Source organism: Macrobrachium rosenbergii, chromosome 26 (assembly GCF_040412425.1).
Source record: "Macrobrachium rosenbergii isolate ZJJX-2024 chromosome 26, ASM4041242v1, whole genome shotgun sequence".
In the NCBI taxonomy this organism is placed as follows: domain Eukaryota; kingdom Metazoa; phylum Arthropoda; class Malacostraca; order Decapoda; family Palaemonidae; genus Macrobrachium; species Macrobrachium rosenbergii.
Window position 1 is genome coordinate 51,752,372 of NC_089766.1, and position 17,763 is coordinate 51,770,134.

A 17,763-nucleotide genomic window follows, 5' to 3' on the forward strand; every position below is an offset into this window, starting at 1 on the left:
ATTAAACCAGGTATCTTCTGGGGCTACGAAGGGCCTTTCTTTCTTGATGTCAACTGGAGAGGGTGGTCGCCTTCCTTGATGTCCTCTGTAGTGGTTTGTTGTGGTGTATTTTCATTAGGTTTCTGGGTTTTCCAGGGACGCCCTCGCCTCCTTCCTGAGACCAGGGTTGTTTGAGGGGCTGCCGTATCCTGCAGGAAATCTTGGGGTCCTCCTCTGTTGCCCCCCTCCAGGAATGCGGGTTTGAGATGATCTATTGACACCCAGTCAGTCTTCCCGCCCATGGATGGATATTCGGAATGCCTTCTTGTTCCTTTCTGGGACTAGGAAAGGTCCCCTGTAGGGTCTAGTCAAGGGTGGGCGTACGGCGTTGTCCCTTACGAAGACGTGGTTGGAGGAGGACATCTCGTGGGGCATGAAGGGGGACGTCCTGTCGGTGAATGTCTTCTGGCAGGGGGCAAACTTTCCAACCCTGTCTCGGAGCCTCTGTACAGTATTCCTATGTTGTCCTTGTTCTCTGCAACGAGTTCCCCTGGGACTACCAGAGTCTCCCCGTAGACTTTTTCTGCTGAGGAGGGGTCGCTGTTGGCTCTGGGGGTGGTTCTCAACCCGAGGAGGACCCAGGGTAGCTGGTACTTCCAGCTTTCAGTAGAAAATTGAGCCATGAGGGATGCCTTCAGAGACCTGTGGAACCTTTCCACTATTCCGTTGGCTGCAGGGTTGTAGGCGGTGGTGCTGTGGTGAGTGGTCCTCATTAGACCTGCCAGGGCAGTCCAAAGCTCGGACAGGAAAGCGTGTCCCCTGTCTGTTGTTATGTCGTCTGGGACACCGAACCGGCTGATCCAGCTGGAGAGAGGGCTTCGCGCATGCACTGGAGGTGGCTTCTTCCATGGTGTAGTCGGGCCATCTGGTGGAGCGGTCGACAACTGTCAGTAGGTATCTGGCTGCTCCTGATGGGGAAGAGTTCCTACTACGTCGGCGTGGATGTGCCAAAAACGTCTCTGGCTGGGAATTCGCCTACCCCGATTCGGTGTGCCACCCTACTTTACTTGTCTGACACTGCATACATTGTCTTGCCCAGGCTGTCGCATCTTTTCGTATGCCGTGCCAGACGAACTTCTCTGTCAGCAGTCTGGCTGTTGTCCTTCTGGAGGGGTGGGATAGGCTGTGGATGATGTCGAAAACCAACCGACGTCTGGAGGCGGGTACCAGGGGGTGGGGGCGTCCGGTACTGATGTTGCTCAGTAATGTTGATCCTTCCGAGCCGGAGGGCACGTCCTTCCACTTCAGCGACGTGATGGCTGTACGGTAGGCTGGGGTCCTCGAGTCGATCCCGAGCTGTACGGAATCGATCTCAATCCTCGAGAGGGTGTCAGCTATCGGATTCTTCCTGCTGGGGAGGTACCTGATGGTGCAGGTGAACTCCGCGATGGCTGCGAGGTGCCACTGCTGCCTAGAGAACCATACGTCACCCAGCTTCATGAAGGCGTGGACCAGCGGCTGGTGGTCGGTTCATATTGTGAAGGGCGTCCTCCAGGAGGAACTTGAAGAGCCGTACCGCCTGGTATGCTGCAAGGAGTTCTCGGTTGAAGGTACTGTAGAGGGACTCGGCGGGGTTTAGCCTCCTACTGAAGAAGGCGATGGGCTGATGGGTCCCTCTGATGATCTGTTCCAGTACTGCCCCACAGACGACGTTGCTGGCGTCTGTCGTCAGTTGGAGGGGGGCGCTGGGATCCTGGTGGGCCAAAGATGTTGCTTTGGCGAGGGAGGCCTTTGTCAAGAGGAAAGCCTTCTGCTGGTCGGGTCCCCACACTGTCTTTGGTCATCCTTTCAGGGCCTCTGTCAGGGGGGCCATGGTGTGAGTGATCCCCAAGATGAATCTTCTGTAGTGGTTGACCATCCTGAGGAATTCTTGTACGGCCCTGATAGAGGTAGGGGGGGAACTTCTTGACGGCTTCAACCTTTGGCGACATCGGGCGGACGCCCTCAGGGTTATCTCGTGGCTCAGGAGTTCCACCTTCTCGATGCCGAAGGTGCATTTGTCAAACCTGACGACGAGGCCACTCTCCTGTAAACGCTGCAGGACCTTCCAGATGTGTCGCAGATGTTCCTCCCGGGACCTGGAAAAGATTAGGATATCGTTGACGTAGCATACGCAGAAGTCCAGGTCCCCTAGGATGCTGTCCATCAACCTCAGGAAGGTCGTGCCCGCGTTCCTCAGGCTGAAGGTGGAGAAGGCAAAGACGTAGGATCCGAAGGGCGTGGCAATGGCGGTCTTGGGGATGTCCTCCGGAGCTACTGGGACCTGAAAATAAGATTTTAGTAGGTCCATTTTGGAGAATATCCTGGTTCCGTGGTAAGAAGCCGTCAGGTCCTGCATGTTCGACAGTGGGTAATGGTCCGGTTCTGTTGCCAGGTTCAGCCACCTGTAGTCGCCGCAGGGCCTCCAGGTGCCGTCTGCTTTCTGCACCATGTGAAGAGGGGAAGCCTACAGGCTGGGAGCCTTTTTGCATATGCCCATCCTCTCCATTTCTGCGAAGGCCTTTTTGGCCTCCTGAAGGCACTGCGGGGGAAGCTGTCGGAACTTCGCTTGCGTCGGGTGGCCCTTCGTCTTAATATGTTGGTATATCCCATGTTTGGCAGGAGTCCCGGGCATCTGGCTTAGCTCGGGTTTGAAGACCTCCGGGAAGTCCTTCAGGAGGGAACCATACTGGTGGGGCACAATGGAACAGACGGCGGGCTCCTGGGGCCTGGCAACAAGGGCAGGGATTGGCAGGACTGGATGTCTAGCAGGCGTTTGCGCCGGCGTCAACTGCCAGACTGAAGTGGGCGAGAAGCCCGCCCCCAGGAGTAGAGTCCAGACGTCCGCGATGATGAACTCCCAGCTGTACCTCTGGCCAAGGATGGAGATCGACAGGAGCTTGGTGCCGCAGGAGAGGACAGGGGACCTGTTTGTGGCTGTCAGGTAGGTAGTTGGAGTGCGGTGGTTGTCTGAGGTCCTCTCCTGAAGGTGGAAACACCGAGAACGCATGGCTCCAGTGTTGACCAACATCATCCTGCCGGAGATCGCGTTGCAGGACATAGAACCCTACTGGTAAGGGCCCCTGGGTTCCTCTGTTGATGCTGCCATGGTGGCCTTTGGGGTTGGCCACCACCGCCTCTGTTTTTTGAAGGGAAGAAAGGGCAGGGGGCTTCGCACTTCCGGGCGGCTCTCCCGAACCTCCGGTGGGAAGTAGCATAACCTAGGCCCTTCCTTCTGCTGGTGGGATGACCTTTTATGGTCAGTGGAGTTGATGGGCTCCGTGGTGGGGTCCTCGGGAGGAGGCAATTGGTGGAGTGTGTACGGCCGTGGTTGCCCGCTGGCGCCTTAGTGGAGTCCGTCAGCTGCTGCGCGCCCAATCTGATTAGGTCCTCAACCAGCAGGGTGTATCGTCCATGATTTGCCCACGGACCTCCGGCAGTAGCTGTCGCAGGAAGCTCTCCCTCAACAGACTGATTTCCTCGTGCCTGCCGCTGCTGTCAGTCTCAGGGAGGAGGAGGAGGAGGTGGTCCTGGAGGGTGTGCCATACTTCTAAGAGGTTTCTCTCCTGCCGGGGGTTGAGGGCGAGGTCGAGGGCGTGGGCAGTTCTCTCGGAGACCGGCAGGGAGCAGGTCTCGCAGAGAGATTTCAGTTCTTGGAAGGAGGCGGGGATGGTTGTTGTCATCAACCATGGGCGATCTTCTTATAAATTTCCTCCGGAGGTCATTAATGGCAATGCCCACCTTCAACACCTCGTCAGTCAGGCCTGCTATTCTGAATTGCCCCTCGATCCTGTAGAACCAAGACGCTGCATTCTCCCTGGTGAATGGCAGCAGCCTTATGTTAAGGGCCGTCTTTGGTTGATCGGGAGACATTGTGTGGGGCGGTGGTAACGGTGTGGAGGTGCGCGCGGGAGGGGGTTGCAAGAGGGAGGTGTGCCTTTTGAGAGGTTTGTGGTAATTTGTACATGGTTGGGCATGTCTCTGTCCATGCTCTCTTCGCACTCTCACTTGGAGTTCTCTGGGAACACTCACGCCAATACACGCTTGGGGAGCGTGCCACGTGGGTCCGCTAATGACGTTGTCAACCTGCCGACGAGGGTCAGTTAATGCCCGTGACGCTTTGTTAGAGTGCCGTAGTTAGTCCATTAGGGGCGTGGATTAGGTTCATCGGGCCAAGACTTGGTCGCCGTTTGGGTCCGTTAATGGCTTCCGAGAACCACTCCAGGCTCACCACTGTGAGAGAGGTGTGAAATAATGAGCAGGGAGACAAGTACTGCTGATTTATTGATAAAAATAGCTACTTATAAAGTGGGCTGCAGACATCTGTGTAGCGCAGAGACCACTGGTACAAAGATTTACAGGTGACCGGAGGTCAAACTAGTTCCTTAAAAAACAGGACAGGTTCATACAGAGAACATAGTGATAAACAATGTCTGACATATGAAATAAATATCTCGTTACTTGTACATAATAAATGATTGCTCGGAAAGACAATATATACTGTACATAGTTTATAATTGTGATTATAAATATATATTCCGCTCGACCTTATGTCGCGGAAAGGCACTGCAGAAAACGGGATGTTCTCCATAGAGAACACGTTGAGTGGGGACTTTACAATCTCACTGGATTTTGGTAGTATTACACAACCACCGGAACATGTATTTAATAGCCTTCGAATAGAGATCTTTCAGGATGAGTTATTATTTTTTTATTACCTTGATTCAGATTCATCAACAAGCCAGCTACTTCCAGTTTTTGCTTACCAGGCTTAGGCTGTGTGCTAGTCGCCGGTAAATAATTGCATTAAAAGTATCTTGAATGACACCATTCCATTAGGCCAGAAACTTTTGCATTCATGATCACCAGACATTCATGATTACCAGGCATAGGCTGAGCCCAGCCACTGGTAAGTGATTGCCTTAAAAGTAATTCTTGTATGTTATGTCATTCTGTTAGGCCAAAATTTTGCTTTTAGGATTTCTCTACCAGCTATAGGCTATTTGCAAGCCGCTGGTAAATAATGACCTTAAAGTAACTCTTGAATGTTAGCGCCATTCCTGTAGGCCAAACATTTTGCAAAGTTATCTTTTGTTTATCGGCCTAGGCATCTCGCGAGCCTCTGGTAAATTATTTTTCAAGTAATACTTAAATTTACGACATTCCATTAGGCCTAAACGTTTGTAATTTGTTTTGTTTACCGGCCTGGGCTACTCATCACACTTTCCTTTGCAGAGAACTGAAAAGTTTAGGGACTGGGACGTAGTAAGGAGAGAATGGTGCGTAATGTTTGGCTGCTTCGAGCCTTAGGAGGAAACATTCTCGGCAGCCGAGTATTGGCTACCGGTTCTTGCTTTGGCAGTACTTTGGAACATTACAGAGAAGGTTGAATGACCCTGGCGTCCGGAGGTGTTTTTCCTGGTATCACGCAATCGTGAATGCTCCACATCTTCAGCTCCTAGCCTCCAGCGCTGGCCACTTGCATCCACTAGTGGTGGGCGTAATCAGTTACTGAATTCGATCACTAATTAGAGAAAGAAAACACATTGTTCAACAGCATTACAGTCGGATTTGCTTTGATACTTTTTAATTCTAAAACTACTTTTTGATGTAAATTTTTCTTTTATTTTAGAAGATACACGTACATTTGTTATCTTAAAATGCATGTGTCTGAACATATTAAATGCTAATGTTATTCATACATTTTACACGTGTTTTTATACCCAGATACCAGAAATTGCTAGAAAGATATAAAAAAGTAGTTGGCAATCAATTACTAATTGATTAATTTGCATGAAAGGAATCGGTACCGCGATTACCAAAATCAGTGAAATGCCCACCACTAGCCTCCACCTGCCTCCTGCTTCCTTCTGCCACCAAGCACATAGGAGCGACCACCACCTACCTCCACCCGCCTCCTCCCACCTCCCGGGTCCAGCTCAAAGCACACAGCACCTGGCGCCAGCTCCTGGCCACCTGGTGCCAGTTCTGTCCTGCTACCAGCCCTCCTATATTATCCACTTGATCCCGTGCCTGGCTCCCTCGCTTCCTTCCCATGCCTTTGCCAGCCTTATATTTTGATTACCATGAATTTAACCATTGTAACAGTGAAGTGTTATGTAGTGGAGGAGGTGGCTACTCATCCCCTGATGCTCCTAGACAAAGGTCCCTATCCCACTCCCCCACACTAGGGAGAAGACATACTGGAGGTCCAAGGGAGGTCATGGGGTTTACATATGGGTAGTCGCCTCCTCAATTGTGCCTGTTGCTGGTCCCAGGTATCGACAGGCAGCCACTGGAAAGGAGTCTTAGTGGAGGAGGTAGCTATCTGGCCCCTCGGATCTCCTAGACCAAAAGTCACTGTCCCGCTCCTCCTGCACTGGGGAGAAGATATACTAGTGGTCCAAGGGAAGTCGAGGGGTTGCCCCCTGATAGTTGCCCCCTCACTTTAACCTGTAGCCTATTCCCAGGTGTCGGCAGACAGACACTGAAAAGGTGTCTTGATGGAGGTGTATTGTTAGTCAGCCACTGGAAAGACATCTTGATGCAGATGTCCGAAGAGATAGGGGATAAGGAGGTGTCCTTGCTCTTGGAAACAAGTGTCTTCTTTCTTAAAGCCCATGAGCTCCTCAAGTTGATGCTTAATCAGGGCTAAAGCAGTCTTCCTGAGCCGATGAAGAAGGAAGAGGTGCTGAGCATCATACCTTAGTGCTGAGCACCTAGATGTTGGCATCAGACACTCCATAGTTGGCGCTGAGCGCCCAGAAGTTGGTGCCGAGCTGTTGGGTGCGGAAATCTGAAGCGGCGAAGCGGGCGCCAAGCAAGCGCCAAGTGAGTCAAAGAGAGCGCTTAGCAGAAGGAGACAGGTGCTTATTCGAGGCATCTTGTCCCTTGGAGACCAAAATCAGGTGCTCACAGATCATCACCTCTTCCTCAGAACACAACCATCGTCGCAGAGTCCTCTGTTTTTGGTTTTCAGCCTCAACTCTAGGAATTTTCAGAGCTTTTTTCCCATCTGCCAAGAGAGTTTCCAGATGGTCTGCAAGTTTCTTTAGCTCGGAAACTTAGTGGATGTACCACTGGGGACTTCGTTGTCCACCATCGTTAGTCAAAATTACAAATCATATGAGAGTCTTACTTTTTCCTCCAGTTCCAAGGTTTCTGGTGCAGACAAGCACTGTAACGTGTTTTTGTTTCATCACACAATTATGGTTGCCGTTCTCTGCTTCTTGTCAAGAGGTAGGGAGGCTAGTTTCACCTTACATTTTCGCTGTCACTCCTTCGGTCCAACTTCATGCCCGGAACTTCACACCTGGATTCAACTTCCAGTCTCCTGGAACCAAACAACTAGCAACAGGCTCCAGTTCTCGAATGCCCCCCACCTATTCCAGAGCACCTGGCACCTGCTCACCGGCTAATTTTTTCTGGGTTTGGACTAGGCCTCTGTTTTTTGTTGTGCCTAGATTTTGATGGAATATGGACTTTGCAGCTCTTTTTGTAAGTTTGCCAGATATAAGTTCCGTTCCACCTACAGCTCCACATATATGCTTCAGGCTGTAGTCTGAGGTACTGTCAGTCCAAACGGGCTGCAGAGTCAGCAGTGAGTTTACACTTTGTCTGCAGTTCGCGCCATGATCTTCCAACAACAAAAGAACTTCTTCGGTGGGCAAATCAATCAAGTATTCTGGCTACACTAATTTTTCAGGGCTCTAAAGGTTTGGCAGTCGTATTGAGCTGTCAGAAGAGTGTCCTTCCTTCTGAGTGGGCCTTTGATCCCCTGGTTTCTCGGGATCTGTGGACCCTATGGGGCAAGACGACTTTGGGCCTATCTGTCACCGCAAGGACCCTTAACCTCTTCCCTTCGAGTTCCTTCGATTCTCTGGTCCCAAACCCTTTAGTATGGACAACAGTCACCATATACAGACCGATCCTTCTTGGTTCTCCTTGCCTTACACAATCTAATGGTTTAGGGAAGCCCTAAATAAGTTTCAGGCTCATTGTAACGAGGACCCTCATAACCCCGCTCTGTCCTACGTAGAATGACTCCTGAATCTGTGACGGTTGTTGGTGGACCTTCCAGGTTCCTTCCCCAACCGTTTCTCCTCCTTCAACCTTCCCCAAGGGATACCTCCAAAGGTGGTCCGCTCTTGCCCGGACAGGCTTCAGGCGATCAGGAGGCTTGCCAGTCGAAGATGTTTTGAGACATGTCACATGTCTGTGGCATGCAAACATCTATCTTTTAGCTAAATCTACCAGACAAAAGGATCGGTTTCCCATAACTATTACCTCAGACATTTTGCCTCCCCTTTTGAGACATCTGTGACCCAATGGCAGTGTACCTCTTTTCTGAGGAGGTCTAGTTCTCTAGTACTTCACCATTTAGGAGTATAGAGCTTTGTTTAACTCAGGTTTAAGCACAGGGACCTAGATTTATTCGTAATCACTGTCCCTCCCCAAGTCCTTTACCCATCCAAGCAAGGAAGAAATTGACTCGGATTGTTTGTTACCCTTAGGTATTTTAGCCAAGTTCAAGGTCCCATCCAAGACCTGGATCTGTTCTTTCTCCTTTTAGATCATTACGGTCTCTCTTGACTTCCAGGAGCACCCGACACCTCATGATCTAACTCGCCTGGTGCCCAGCTCCTCTGGTACCAGCCACAGCCTGGCGCCCAGCTCCTCTGGCGCAAGCTCCTGCTCCAGTGTATGCGAGCTCCTGAACTCTGAGCGCCTCTGATGCCAACTCATACTCCAAATGTCCGCCAGCTCTCGACCCTGTAGCTCGCCCGGCACCCAGCTCATATGGCTCCAACTCTTGCTACAAATGCCCAGTGGCGCTCCCCAGCTTGGAAGTAGTATAGAGAGGTCATTTTTGAGACACCAAGTTTTTTGGAGTGCATTTTGCCTGCTTTGAAGCAAAGCTAAGGACGTCAGAAAAGCCTCTACCTCCTTAGTTTTCAGACGCTTTATGCTTCTTATGTCCATTCTACCATCGACCTACTGGAAGTGTAAGCGATCTTTGCTTCTCACTATTTTTATGAAAGCTTAGTGTCAAAATTTTCCAATACCTCGAGACCATTTTTAGTGACATCGCGGAAGGAAGCACTGGATGTTCTCCTACTATCTCTTCACCTTTTCAGTTAGGTGTACAGTTTGGAGAACCAGGGGGTACAGCGTACCTGGAGCACCCACCACTCTCAGTGGATGGGTTGTGGTTTTATTGTAGTGTAGGTGTCAGTGTTATCTGGTTGTTTTTATTTTTGTGCTGCATCCAAGGCAAGGGCGGGCACCTATCATGCTTTCCTAGCCATCGGAGCACTTCCCTAGCTGCAAAGCTCCCCCTTAAGTAGGAGGTGACCCTTGGCTATACCACCACGTCACTACGAGTTAAGATGGGCACCAACTAGAGGCAGTATCCACCTGCAGTAGCTTTCTTAACTGATAGAAAATGACAGACATTGTTTTCAGTGCTAGCAACTTTTCCATTTCAAATTCATTACATGACTTCATGTTTTGGAGTAGAATATGTCCATGAGCCCACCTCCTATCATTTTGGAATCAGGTGTGTAATTATATGGGTAAGTCACTTATGTAAAAACGACATTTTTGTAATAAAATAAAGTTTTATATATACTTACACCAGTAATTACATGATCAGAGCCCTCCCTCCTCCCCTATGATGGACATTAGCTGTTAGGACATGGACCATTGATGGATGATCTCGTTTGTCAATTTTTCATAAAGCGTATTTTAACAGAGATCTTTCACATTCCAAGTTGATCCTCGATTCGCTTTTCCTGCTGAGAACTATCGGATTTGTTGAAGACCAGCACCAGCATGCAGTAAATATGCCTCACTGTTGAACTTCGTGGTTCCAAGGTCATTTTATTCCTCACACTGTTTGGCTTGAGAACTGTCTCCCAGAGGGTGTGCAATTGGAACCTCAAAACTTCATAGTTGCAATACATTATTACTCTCAAACAATTCTTGTATTTTGTAATTTACATAATTTTTAATTTTTTTTTTTCTAATAACTGATCTCATCTTTCTGTATTTCCTTTTACCTTCTGTTACTTCTTGCAAATGAACACCATATTCTTTTGAAGCTTGAATTTCAAGTCAGTAGCCCCTGTGGACTTATTCCATATGAATAGGGTTCATCTTCTGAATATTCAATAATAATAATACAAAAGCATGCTGTTGTACTGCCTTTAGGATGCAGTTTCTTTGTAAAGGCAATGGTCACCGCGAAGAATGCTGTTGTAACCCTCTATAGGAAGGAATACATCCCAGTTTTACTCAGATGCATCCATACAGATGCAGTGTTGATGGCACCTATCAAATGGATGGTGATAGTTTGGAGGAAAGTCTGCTCTTGACCAGTGTATTTCTATTACCTGCTCTGAGACCTTCCCCTGCAGACCTTGCTCCTGCAAGAAGCAAGATGGTTTCAGTTCCAAGTGGCATTTACATTATAAGCTTTCTGCCAGATTGCAAGGAAATGACAACAGTATCTAGAACAAGAATAGTATTGAAACTCCTTCGCAACTTCCACACCTAAGTTCAGTGACCATTGTAATATTGATTAGCTGGTTGGTATGGCATAATTATAACTATTGTATTCTCTTTGGACAGAAAGCAGGTCAACAAAGTGCCCCAATCCAATGCTCTATATATGGATATGCAGACGGGATCCCTTTTGTTTACAAGTGCCAATCAATTTTTGTCACACCTTGACATTTTTTATATTCACAAATATTAATCCACAATTGTATATTTCACTAGTTGTCATTCTGTCATTTTTCTCCTAAAATACAACCATATAATTCATATCAATCTCTGTTCAAACTTCCAGTTTTAAACATGATAAAGTACCAGTATCTACCATAAAGATTTCCTCAATGGAATAAAAATGCTAATGTAGTATGAAATTCAACAAGTACCAGGAGATCATGATTTTCATAGGGTATTTGTTATTATGCCTAATTTTGGGAATCCTGGAATTTCCCGGGAAGGATCAAATTTGTCCCAAAATCCTGGGATAACTGAAAACCTAACACTATACAGTACCTTGGAACTAACTTGCACTCAAGGGGAATTATAATTGATAAGTGCTTTCTCACTAGTGAGATTCAACCTGCCTTCTGGTTTGGCAGACAACGGTTTACACTGACCTTTGACCACTGAGGTATCAAGGTCATAGGTCACTGTATGTAATTTTTTTTGCCAAACAGGACAGCAGTGAAAAAGCACTTATCAATTATAATTCCCCTTGGGTGCAAGTTATTCCCAAGGTGCAGTGAATTAAACAATTGTGGCTTAATATTTGTGAACTTGCCAATAGCTCTTCATTTTTTATACGAGTCATTCTTACCCTAATTAAAACAAGGCAAACTGGAATCATATTTAATATTTTTCATATAAACTGTATGCAGACTAGGTTCTGATTTTACAAAATATATTCAAAGAATAACCATTTTCAATACATTACATAGGATATAAAAACACAATTCACATTATCATTATTTTCCTTAAAAATGAAATATTTACATCTAGATTATCTTCTAAATCCACCCCCGCCTCCTCTTCCGAATCCACCCCACCACCGCCTCTTCCGAAGCCACCCCCACCACCGCCTCTACCAAATCCTCCACCTCTTCCTCCTCCGCCGCCTCCTCTTCCTCCTCCACCACCTCTTCCAAATCCTCCTCCCCTACCACCACGGCCGCCACCTCTGCCGCCTCCACGACCGCCACCTGAAAGACAAAAATTGTTCATTGACCTTTGTATCAACTGTCAACATATTGTCAGTGGATAAGATTTGTTTGAAATTTTAAGAGGTTGATAATAATGCCTATAAGAATCCTTTAACATCAGCCGTGGTTTCAGACACCTCAATGGAGAATTGGTGTTTTTCTCTAAGAAGGAGAACATTCCTTTTAGTGTTTAAACTACTTAAGAGCAGAGTAATGTGTATTATTTAAATATATATGTAACAGCCTCTTTCTACTATTGTATAGGACCTTCATCTTGTTACACTACTAAATAACAATGATGATACAGAAAACATCCTCCTCTTAGGGGCATAAAAAATCAAGGGCTTCCCCACTTCATAACATCACAGTTGACAATAACACCAATCTGATTCTGAAAACTTTGCCAGGATAACACCACACTTAGCCTAATTCTGACATTACTGAGGCAGCATTAAAGGGCTGTTACAAATCTGTACCAAGAGCAACCCCCATTGCCACCCATCAAGGGTATCTCTCATGCAAGCAGACAACACTGCTATGGGACCCCCCTCTCTGCGTCCTTTTTGCCAATTTCTGCGTGGGTGTTATAAAAAAATGTGCCTCCAGTCAAAACCAGGCCCCCTACAATGTAACCCACAACAATGATTCTTTCATCAGGAAGATGAAATAAGAAGGCATTGAGGCCCTTTAAGAGAAGGTCTGAGGAATGCTCTGACCAAAATTTACAAGTGAGAACATGGAAGGGAACAATATCCATCCACTTTCTTGAAGCACAGTCCAACCTCTTAAAATGGCACTCCGTGGCCCGACAACTCCCATGATTCAGGACTTATTTTTGAATCAGCCGCCTTTAGTTCTTGAGTGGCTATGAGGGCGGCATCACACATCATCTCAGTTTTTGGAATTTTTTGGATTTTAGAACTAAAGCTTGCTACGTAAATACACAAGCATGTTTATTTCCAATGAAAACATTGTGTAACTCAAAAATATAAAGCATACAAAACAACCGTAATTTGCGTATTTACTCGTGTATCTTGTGATTGTTGAAATTTTGTCCAAAATCATGATTTCATATACTGTACAGTATGAGGTGTATTTTCAGTAGATTACACTAGGCTAGAGGCTTTCTATGCCTATCTTAGTTTCAGAAGATATCACTGATAATGCATATTATATCCAAGTTAGCTTTCAGCTAATATATAGGCCTAGAAACAAGATTTCATTAGGTTAAATGCAAATCTTCATACATTAAACCAGGCTTACCAACCTTGAGACTGGTCTAAGAATTCATTATATACTATTAAAAACCGCTTACTACTGCATGCAAGACACTGGCATAAACAACAGCAAGTACTGACATAAACAACTGAATCGAGAAACAGTTGTTTGTCGGTGTCAGTTACCCCAGCTAACACATGTTCAAGATTTTTTTAGTGCAAGGTACAGTCACAGGTTATTAACTGTTTTCTTTATTCTGGACACCCATAAGGTTTGGCAATAAAGAACAGGAAACAACACAAAACCAATACAGGCAGTCCTCGTTTATCGGCGGGGGTTCCGTTCTGGGGGTGTGATGATAACCGAAAATTGCCACTAACCAAAAATCGGCGATTTCCGGCGCTTTTTTGGTGATCTTCGGACTTATTGGTGCTGAAAAGTGCCGATTTTCTGCTTATCGGCGCCTCTGTTAGGTATTTATTGGTGCCAATACCCAATTAGCGATGCTGATAAGCAGAAATCGGCGATTTTCGTCGTTAGACAAGTGCCATAACCGGATCATCATTAACCGAGCCTGCAGTTTACCGGGGACTGCCTGTATATGTATTATTCTTTGTGGTTCAAAGGTGACTTGCCTAATTATGTTGGGTCTGACTGTGGGATTATTGCACCTTCCCCAGCAATATCTCAGCATGACCACCACTCTCATGGCAATAGCGTTTCAGGAATTTATATTCAAGGTTACCAACCATTTTCTTTTTTCTGGATACCCATCAGGGTCTCTGGCAATAAAGAACAAGAGACACATGAACCTATAAATCTGGTAGTAGGATAATTGCGCCTTCACTGGATAAGGAATACTGCCTCTAATAACCACTCCATACTCTCAAGAACTTCTTCGAAGAAAACGTTTCCGAAGTCAACAATGTACTTGCCTTTTGGATGTCATGCAACTTAGGAAAGGAGTGAAGGTCTGCCTTTTTAATGAGGGCCACTAAAATTCTCAGACCACGTAGGAGGACGAACAGCGGCTACCAAAATTAGGTTTTTCCTGCCTCAAAACCTGTTTATTAAGGGTTGCCTTAAAAGTTGTCAACTTGTTACAAATTTTCTAATTTTCAATGGAGACTTTTCCATATATGAAAATAAAATAAATCCTTCATGCCACAGGGAGGAAAGTGTTATGAAAGCAAGCCACTAAACTTGTGGTCACAGATGTGGCTGAAGAAATGAATAATGTGCAAGCCACAAAACATTCTGGAACAGGCAAAAGCAGCATCCAATACTGGCAAAATCATGGCTTTACTTTATTTTACTGCATTCATAAATAAAGTAAATTCCATTTTTAAACCCACCTCTGATAATTTAAAAAAAAAAGTAACCTCTGAAATTAGCAACCAATGGCTCTGATGATAATTTTAAGAATGTAAATATTACAAGAATGCAAATGGCGCCTGATTGCCGTGTTCATAAATTATAATACAATAATATGACAATAATGCATGAAGTATAATTGCATACAGTATGTAAAACAACAGTTTTATTAAAATTAAGAACTGGGCACCTTAGTACGAAGAGACAGTAGGGAACAGATTTGGAGTGTAAAGCAGAAAGCAATGCAGTTGGTGCTGTACAAGGGACACTGTACTTCGTACCTACTTACGGGAATGCTGGAAACTACTGATGACTTTAAAGGAAGCAAATAAACAGTAAATACACTGGTCATCATGTTGATGTTATAGGAGAGGTGTAGTGTTGAACTTGGTAAGTAACACCTCAACTTAATGCTCAGTTAGTTAGTTATAAATGATTTGTTTAACCAGACCTCTGAACTCTTTTAGGGTTCTTCTCAGGCTGGAAAACTTAATGCTTAGCCAGGAGGGATCTGCACTTATAATAAGTAACAAAATCCTCCATGTACCTATGATTGCTATGATTGACATGTCTGCACCATACCCTAAAGTCAACTCACATAGCTAAAAGCTTACAGCAATTCTATATACAGTACTTAATGACCTGTCCTGAATGGTGCTTTGTATTTATCATTCAATTGCTTCTAAAAATGTGTACAGTACAGCCTTGTGAAAACATAGCTGATTACTGCAGTTCTACCTACTTGTGCTTACAAGGTTTCGTTTTGAATGTAACCCAAAATTGTTTATTAAGGTATGCACATACACTGTGAGTACACAGTTTACCTTAACATGATGCATACATGTGTATGTACACCCAATACACATACTCACATATAGGCAAAAAGACAAAACCTGAACGCTACATTACTGTACTGTGCTGCAAAAAGTACCTTACTGTACTTTTTTTTTTCCACAACACTAGGGAGGCTGCTGCTGCTGCAAAATATGTAGTTTTCTAGTGTAAGATAATACTACTCAGTTTGCCAGGGGTTTTACCTTGGCTACAACGGGAATGAGGAATAGTTTGCCTAGTGCAGTTATGGAATCTTCCGCTCTCCAAATGTTTAAGCAAGGAGCCAATTCATTCCTGCTTCCGCTCTCCAAATGTTTAAGCAAGGAGCCAATTCATTCCTGCTTCTGCTCTCCAAATGTTTAAGCAAGGAGCCAATTCATTCCTGCTTCGCTCTCCGTTAAGCAAGGAGCCAATTCATTCCTGCTTCCGCTCTCCGTTAAGCAAGGAGCCAATTCATTCCTGCTTTCAGCTGACGTTTCTTGAATTCAGCTGTTTTGGTTTTATTTTCTATTCTCTCATATTTATTTACCACCTTTCCCAATAACCTGTCTCTGCAGGCTGATTTCCCTTTGGAGCTCTCTTGGGTTAATAGTCTGTTGATTCTGTCGATAAGGGTTTCCAGCTGAAGATTTATAGAATGAAAGAAAGAAAATCACTGAAGCACACGAACAGTGAGCATGATGGGTCACTTACCCTGGCCCTGGAAACAAAAGGACCCATGCTCACAGGTCCAAACAGGATAGTGTTGGTTGTGTAAGTCTGTTTCAACATCTGATAATGCTAGCATACTTAGGGGATTATTTCACTATGTACAAAATGTTGTCAGCTTTGACATGTTTGTTCCCCCTTTTCCAAAACTAGGTTACATTGCAGACGATTCTGTTGAGTAAAAATATAATTTTTATCGGACTCAGACTTGGACAAGTCCACTTAGTAATGAAATCCAACAATCTAAGGTACCACTGTAGTAACTGAATGGAACACATGGTGCCACAATACTGCAAACTTTATATGAAGTTAAGGATTTTTAATGCCTAAATATAAAAGAACAAGTGAAAAGTATAGGAGCAGCACCACACTGTGGTGGAAGGACAGACCTTGGAAAAGGTAGACTATTATTAAAAAGTAGCTTAACCAGACCACTGAGCTAATTTATTTAGCATTAACAAAACTGGCCTAAAAAAGACTAAACATATCTATGCTACTGGACCGTCAAGTAGGTACTGGGAGAAGTTAGTAAGAAGATAAAAGCAGCAGTAGCCTGGACTGCTGGACCATTAGTAAATTAAATATGCCATAAACAGGAAAAATTTTTGAGGCATGTGTAAAACTGGCAATGTTCAAAGCAGCTGACACATGGACAGTGATAAAGAAACTGGAAAAATCATACTACCAAAAAACAAAAGTTCTTGAGAGATGCAGTACTCTACAACTTCAAAATAAACAGCTTAGAGACTCACATGGTGTAGGCATATGATAAGGGGTGGGGAGCAGTCAGAAAAGTTTTAGAAAGGGCAGCAGTATGACAATGAGTACAGTAATAAGAAGGCCCATAAAATCATGGAAAAAAGGGTAGAGATGTAGACCTAGACAGCACATAATTTCAGGAGAAAGACAGAACTTATTTCACATCTAAACGAATGAAAATATGATACAAAAACATCCTGGTACTTAGCTACGGAGTACCTTGAATGTTCAAAATCATGATATTCAGGAAAAATACATGATCAATTAATTGAATTACATGTTAATGGCATTGGAATTACTTTTTAAGAACCTGATATATTTATCTTGTCAGTTAAATGTCAGTGTATAATTCCAAGATTGGATAATTCTACTTCAGATTGCAGAATTATCTGTAAATTACATTATTTATTCATGAAATTGAACACCTAGGTGGGAAGAGACCAACTGGAATAATGGACAAACGGGAATAAAGTACAACAGCTGATCAAACAATATACTCAAAAGAATGTTCAGTAGCACCAACAGTCTGCTACTTCATGACACAAAGCTGGCAGTAACCCCACCACTTGGGCACAGGTTCATATGGCAATCTCCACATGTCCTCTCAACCTCTCTTGTTTAACTTAGAGATGTAAAACAAATGTTTTTACTTGCAAATCAGCACCTAAGTTTATATCTGTTAAAGTAAAAATTCTGGACTTACCACGACCTCTACCACCTCCACGGCTTTTTTCAGCACCAGGAAGAAATATTCGTAGTGGTAAGAGTTTTGCAGGGTCAATGAACAACTGGAAAAAAAATGCTCTCATGATGAAAAGCTGCAATCATTTCAGTAACAATGCAGTTTGAAAAAACCCTAATTACAGTGTGCAAGTCAAATGTCATTAAAAATAACAGCGTAAGACTCTTTCCATTACAATTAGGTTTGGCTAACATAGTAAGATTGACTACCTCAGCTGAAAACCAAGTTTAGGCACACAAAAAGTACATAAAATATTTGTAATTAATAAAATGGAAGTAATAAAAAATATACAGTTATTATTTAACTCTTGTTTTTGAGTTCCTTATGATCTTACTAAACACCTTACTATACAAATAA

The 17,763-nt window shown here is 44.7% G+C and overlaps 2 protein-coding genes across 3 annotated transcripts in view; one reads left to right on the top strand and one right to left on the bottom strand.

Moving 5' to 3' along the window:
* LOC136853211 (zinc finger protein OZF-like) overlaps nucleotides 1-17,763 on the top strand; it is a 270,715-nt gene that overhangs the window by 8,838 nt on the left and 244,114 nt on the right. The gene's annotated exons all lie outside the window — the stretch shown is intronic.
* The window catches only part of LOC136853205 (H/ACA ribonucleoprotein complex subunit 1-like), a 59,523-nt gene continuing 53,167 nt past the window's right edge, over nucleotides 11,408-17,763 (bottom strand). For both annotated transcript variants that reach the window (XM_067128578.1, XM_067128579.1), the window contains exons 6-7: nucleotides 17,368-17,452; nucleotides 11,408-11,771 (exon numbers count right to left, since the gene is read on the bottom strand). In XM_067128578.1, the coding sequence (XP_066984679.1) occupies nucleotides 11,527-11,771; nucleotides 17,368-17,452 (330 nt within the window). In that variant the 3' untranslated portion in view covers nucleotides 11,408-11,526. The remainder of the gene's footprint in view (nucleotides 11,772-17,367; nucleotides 17,453-17,763) is intronic.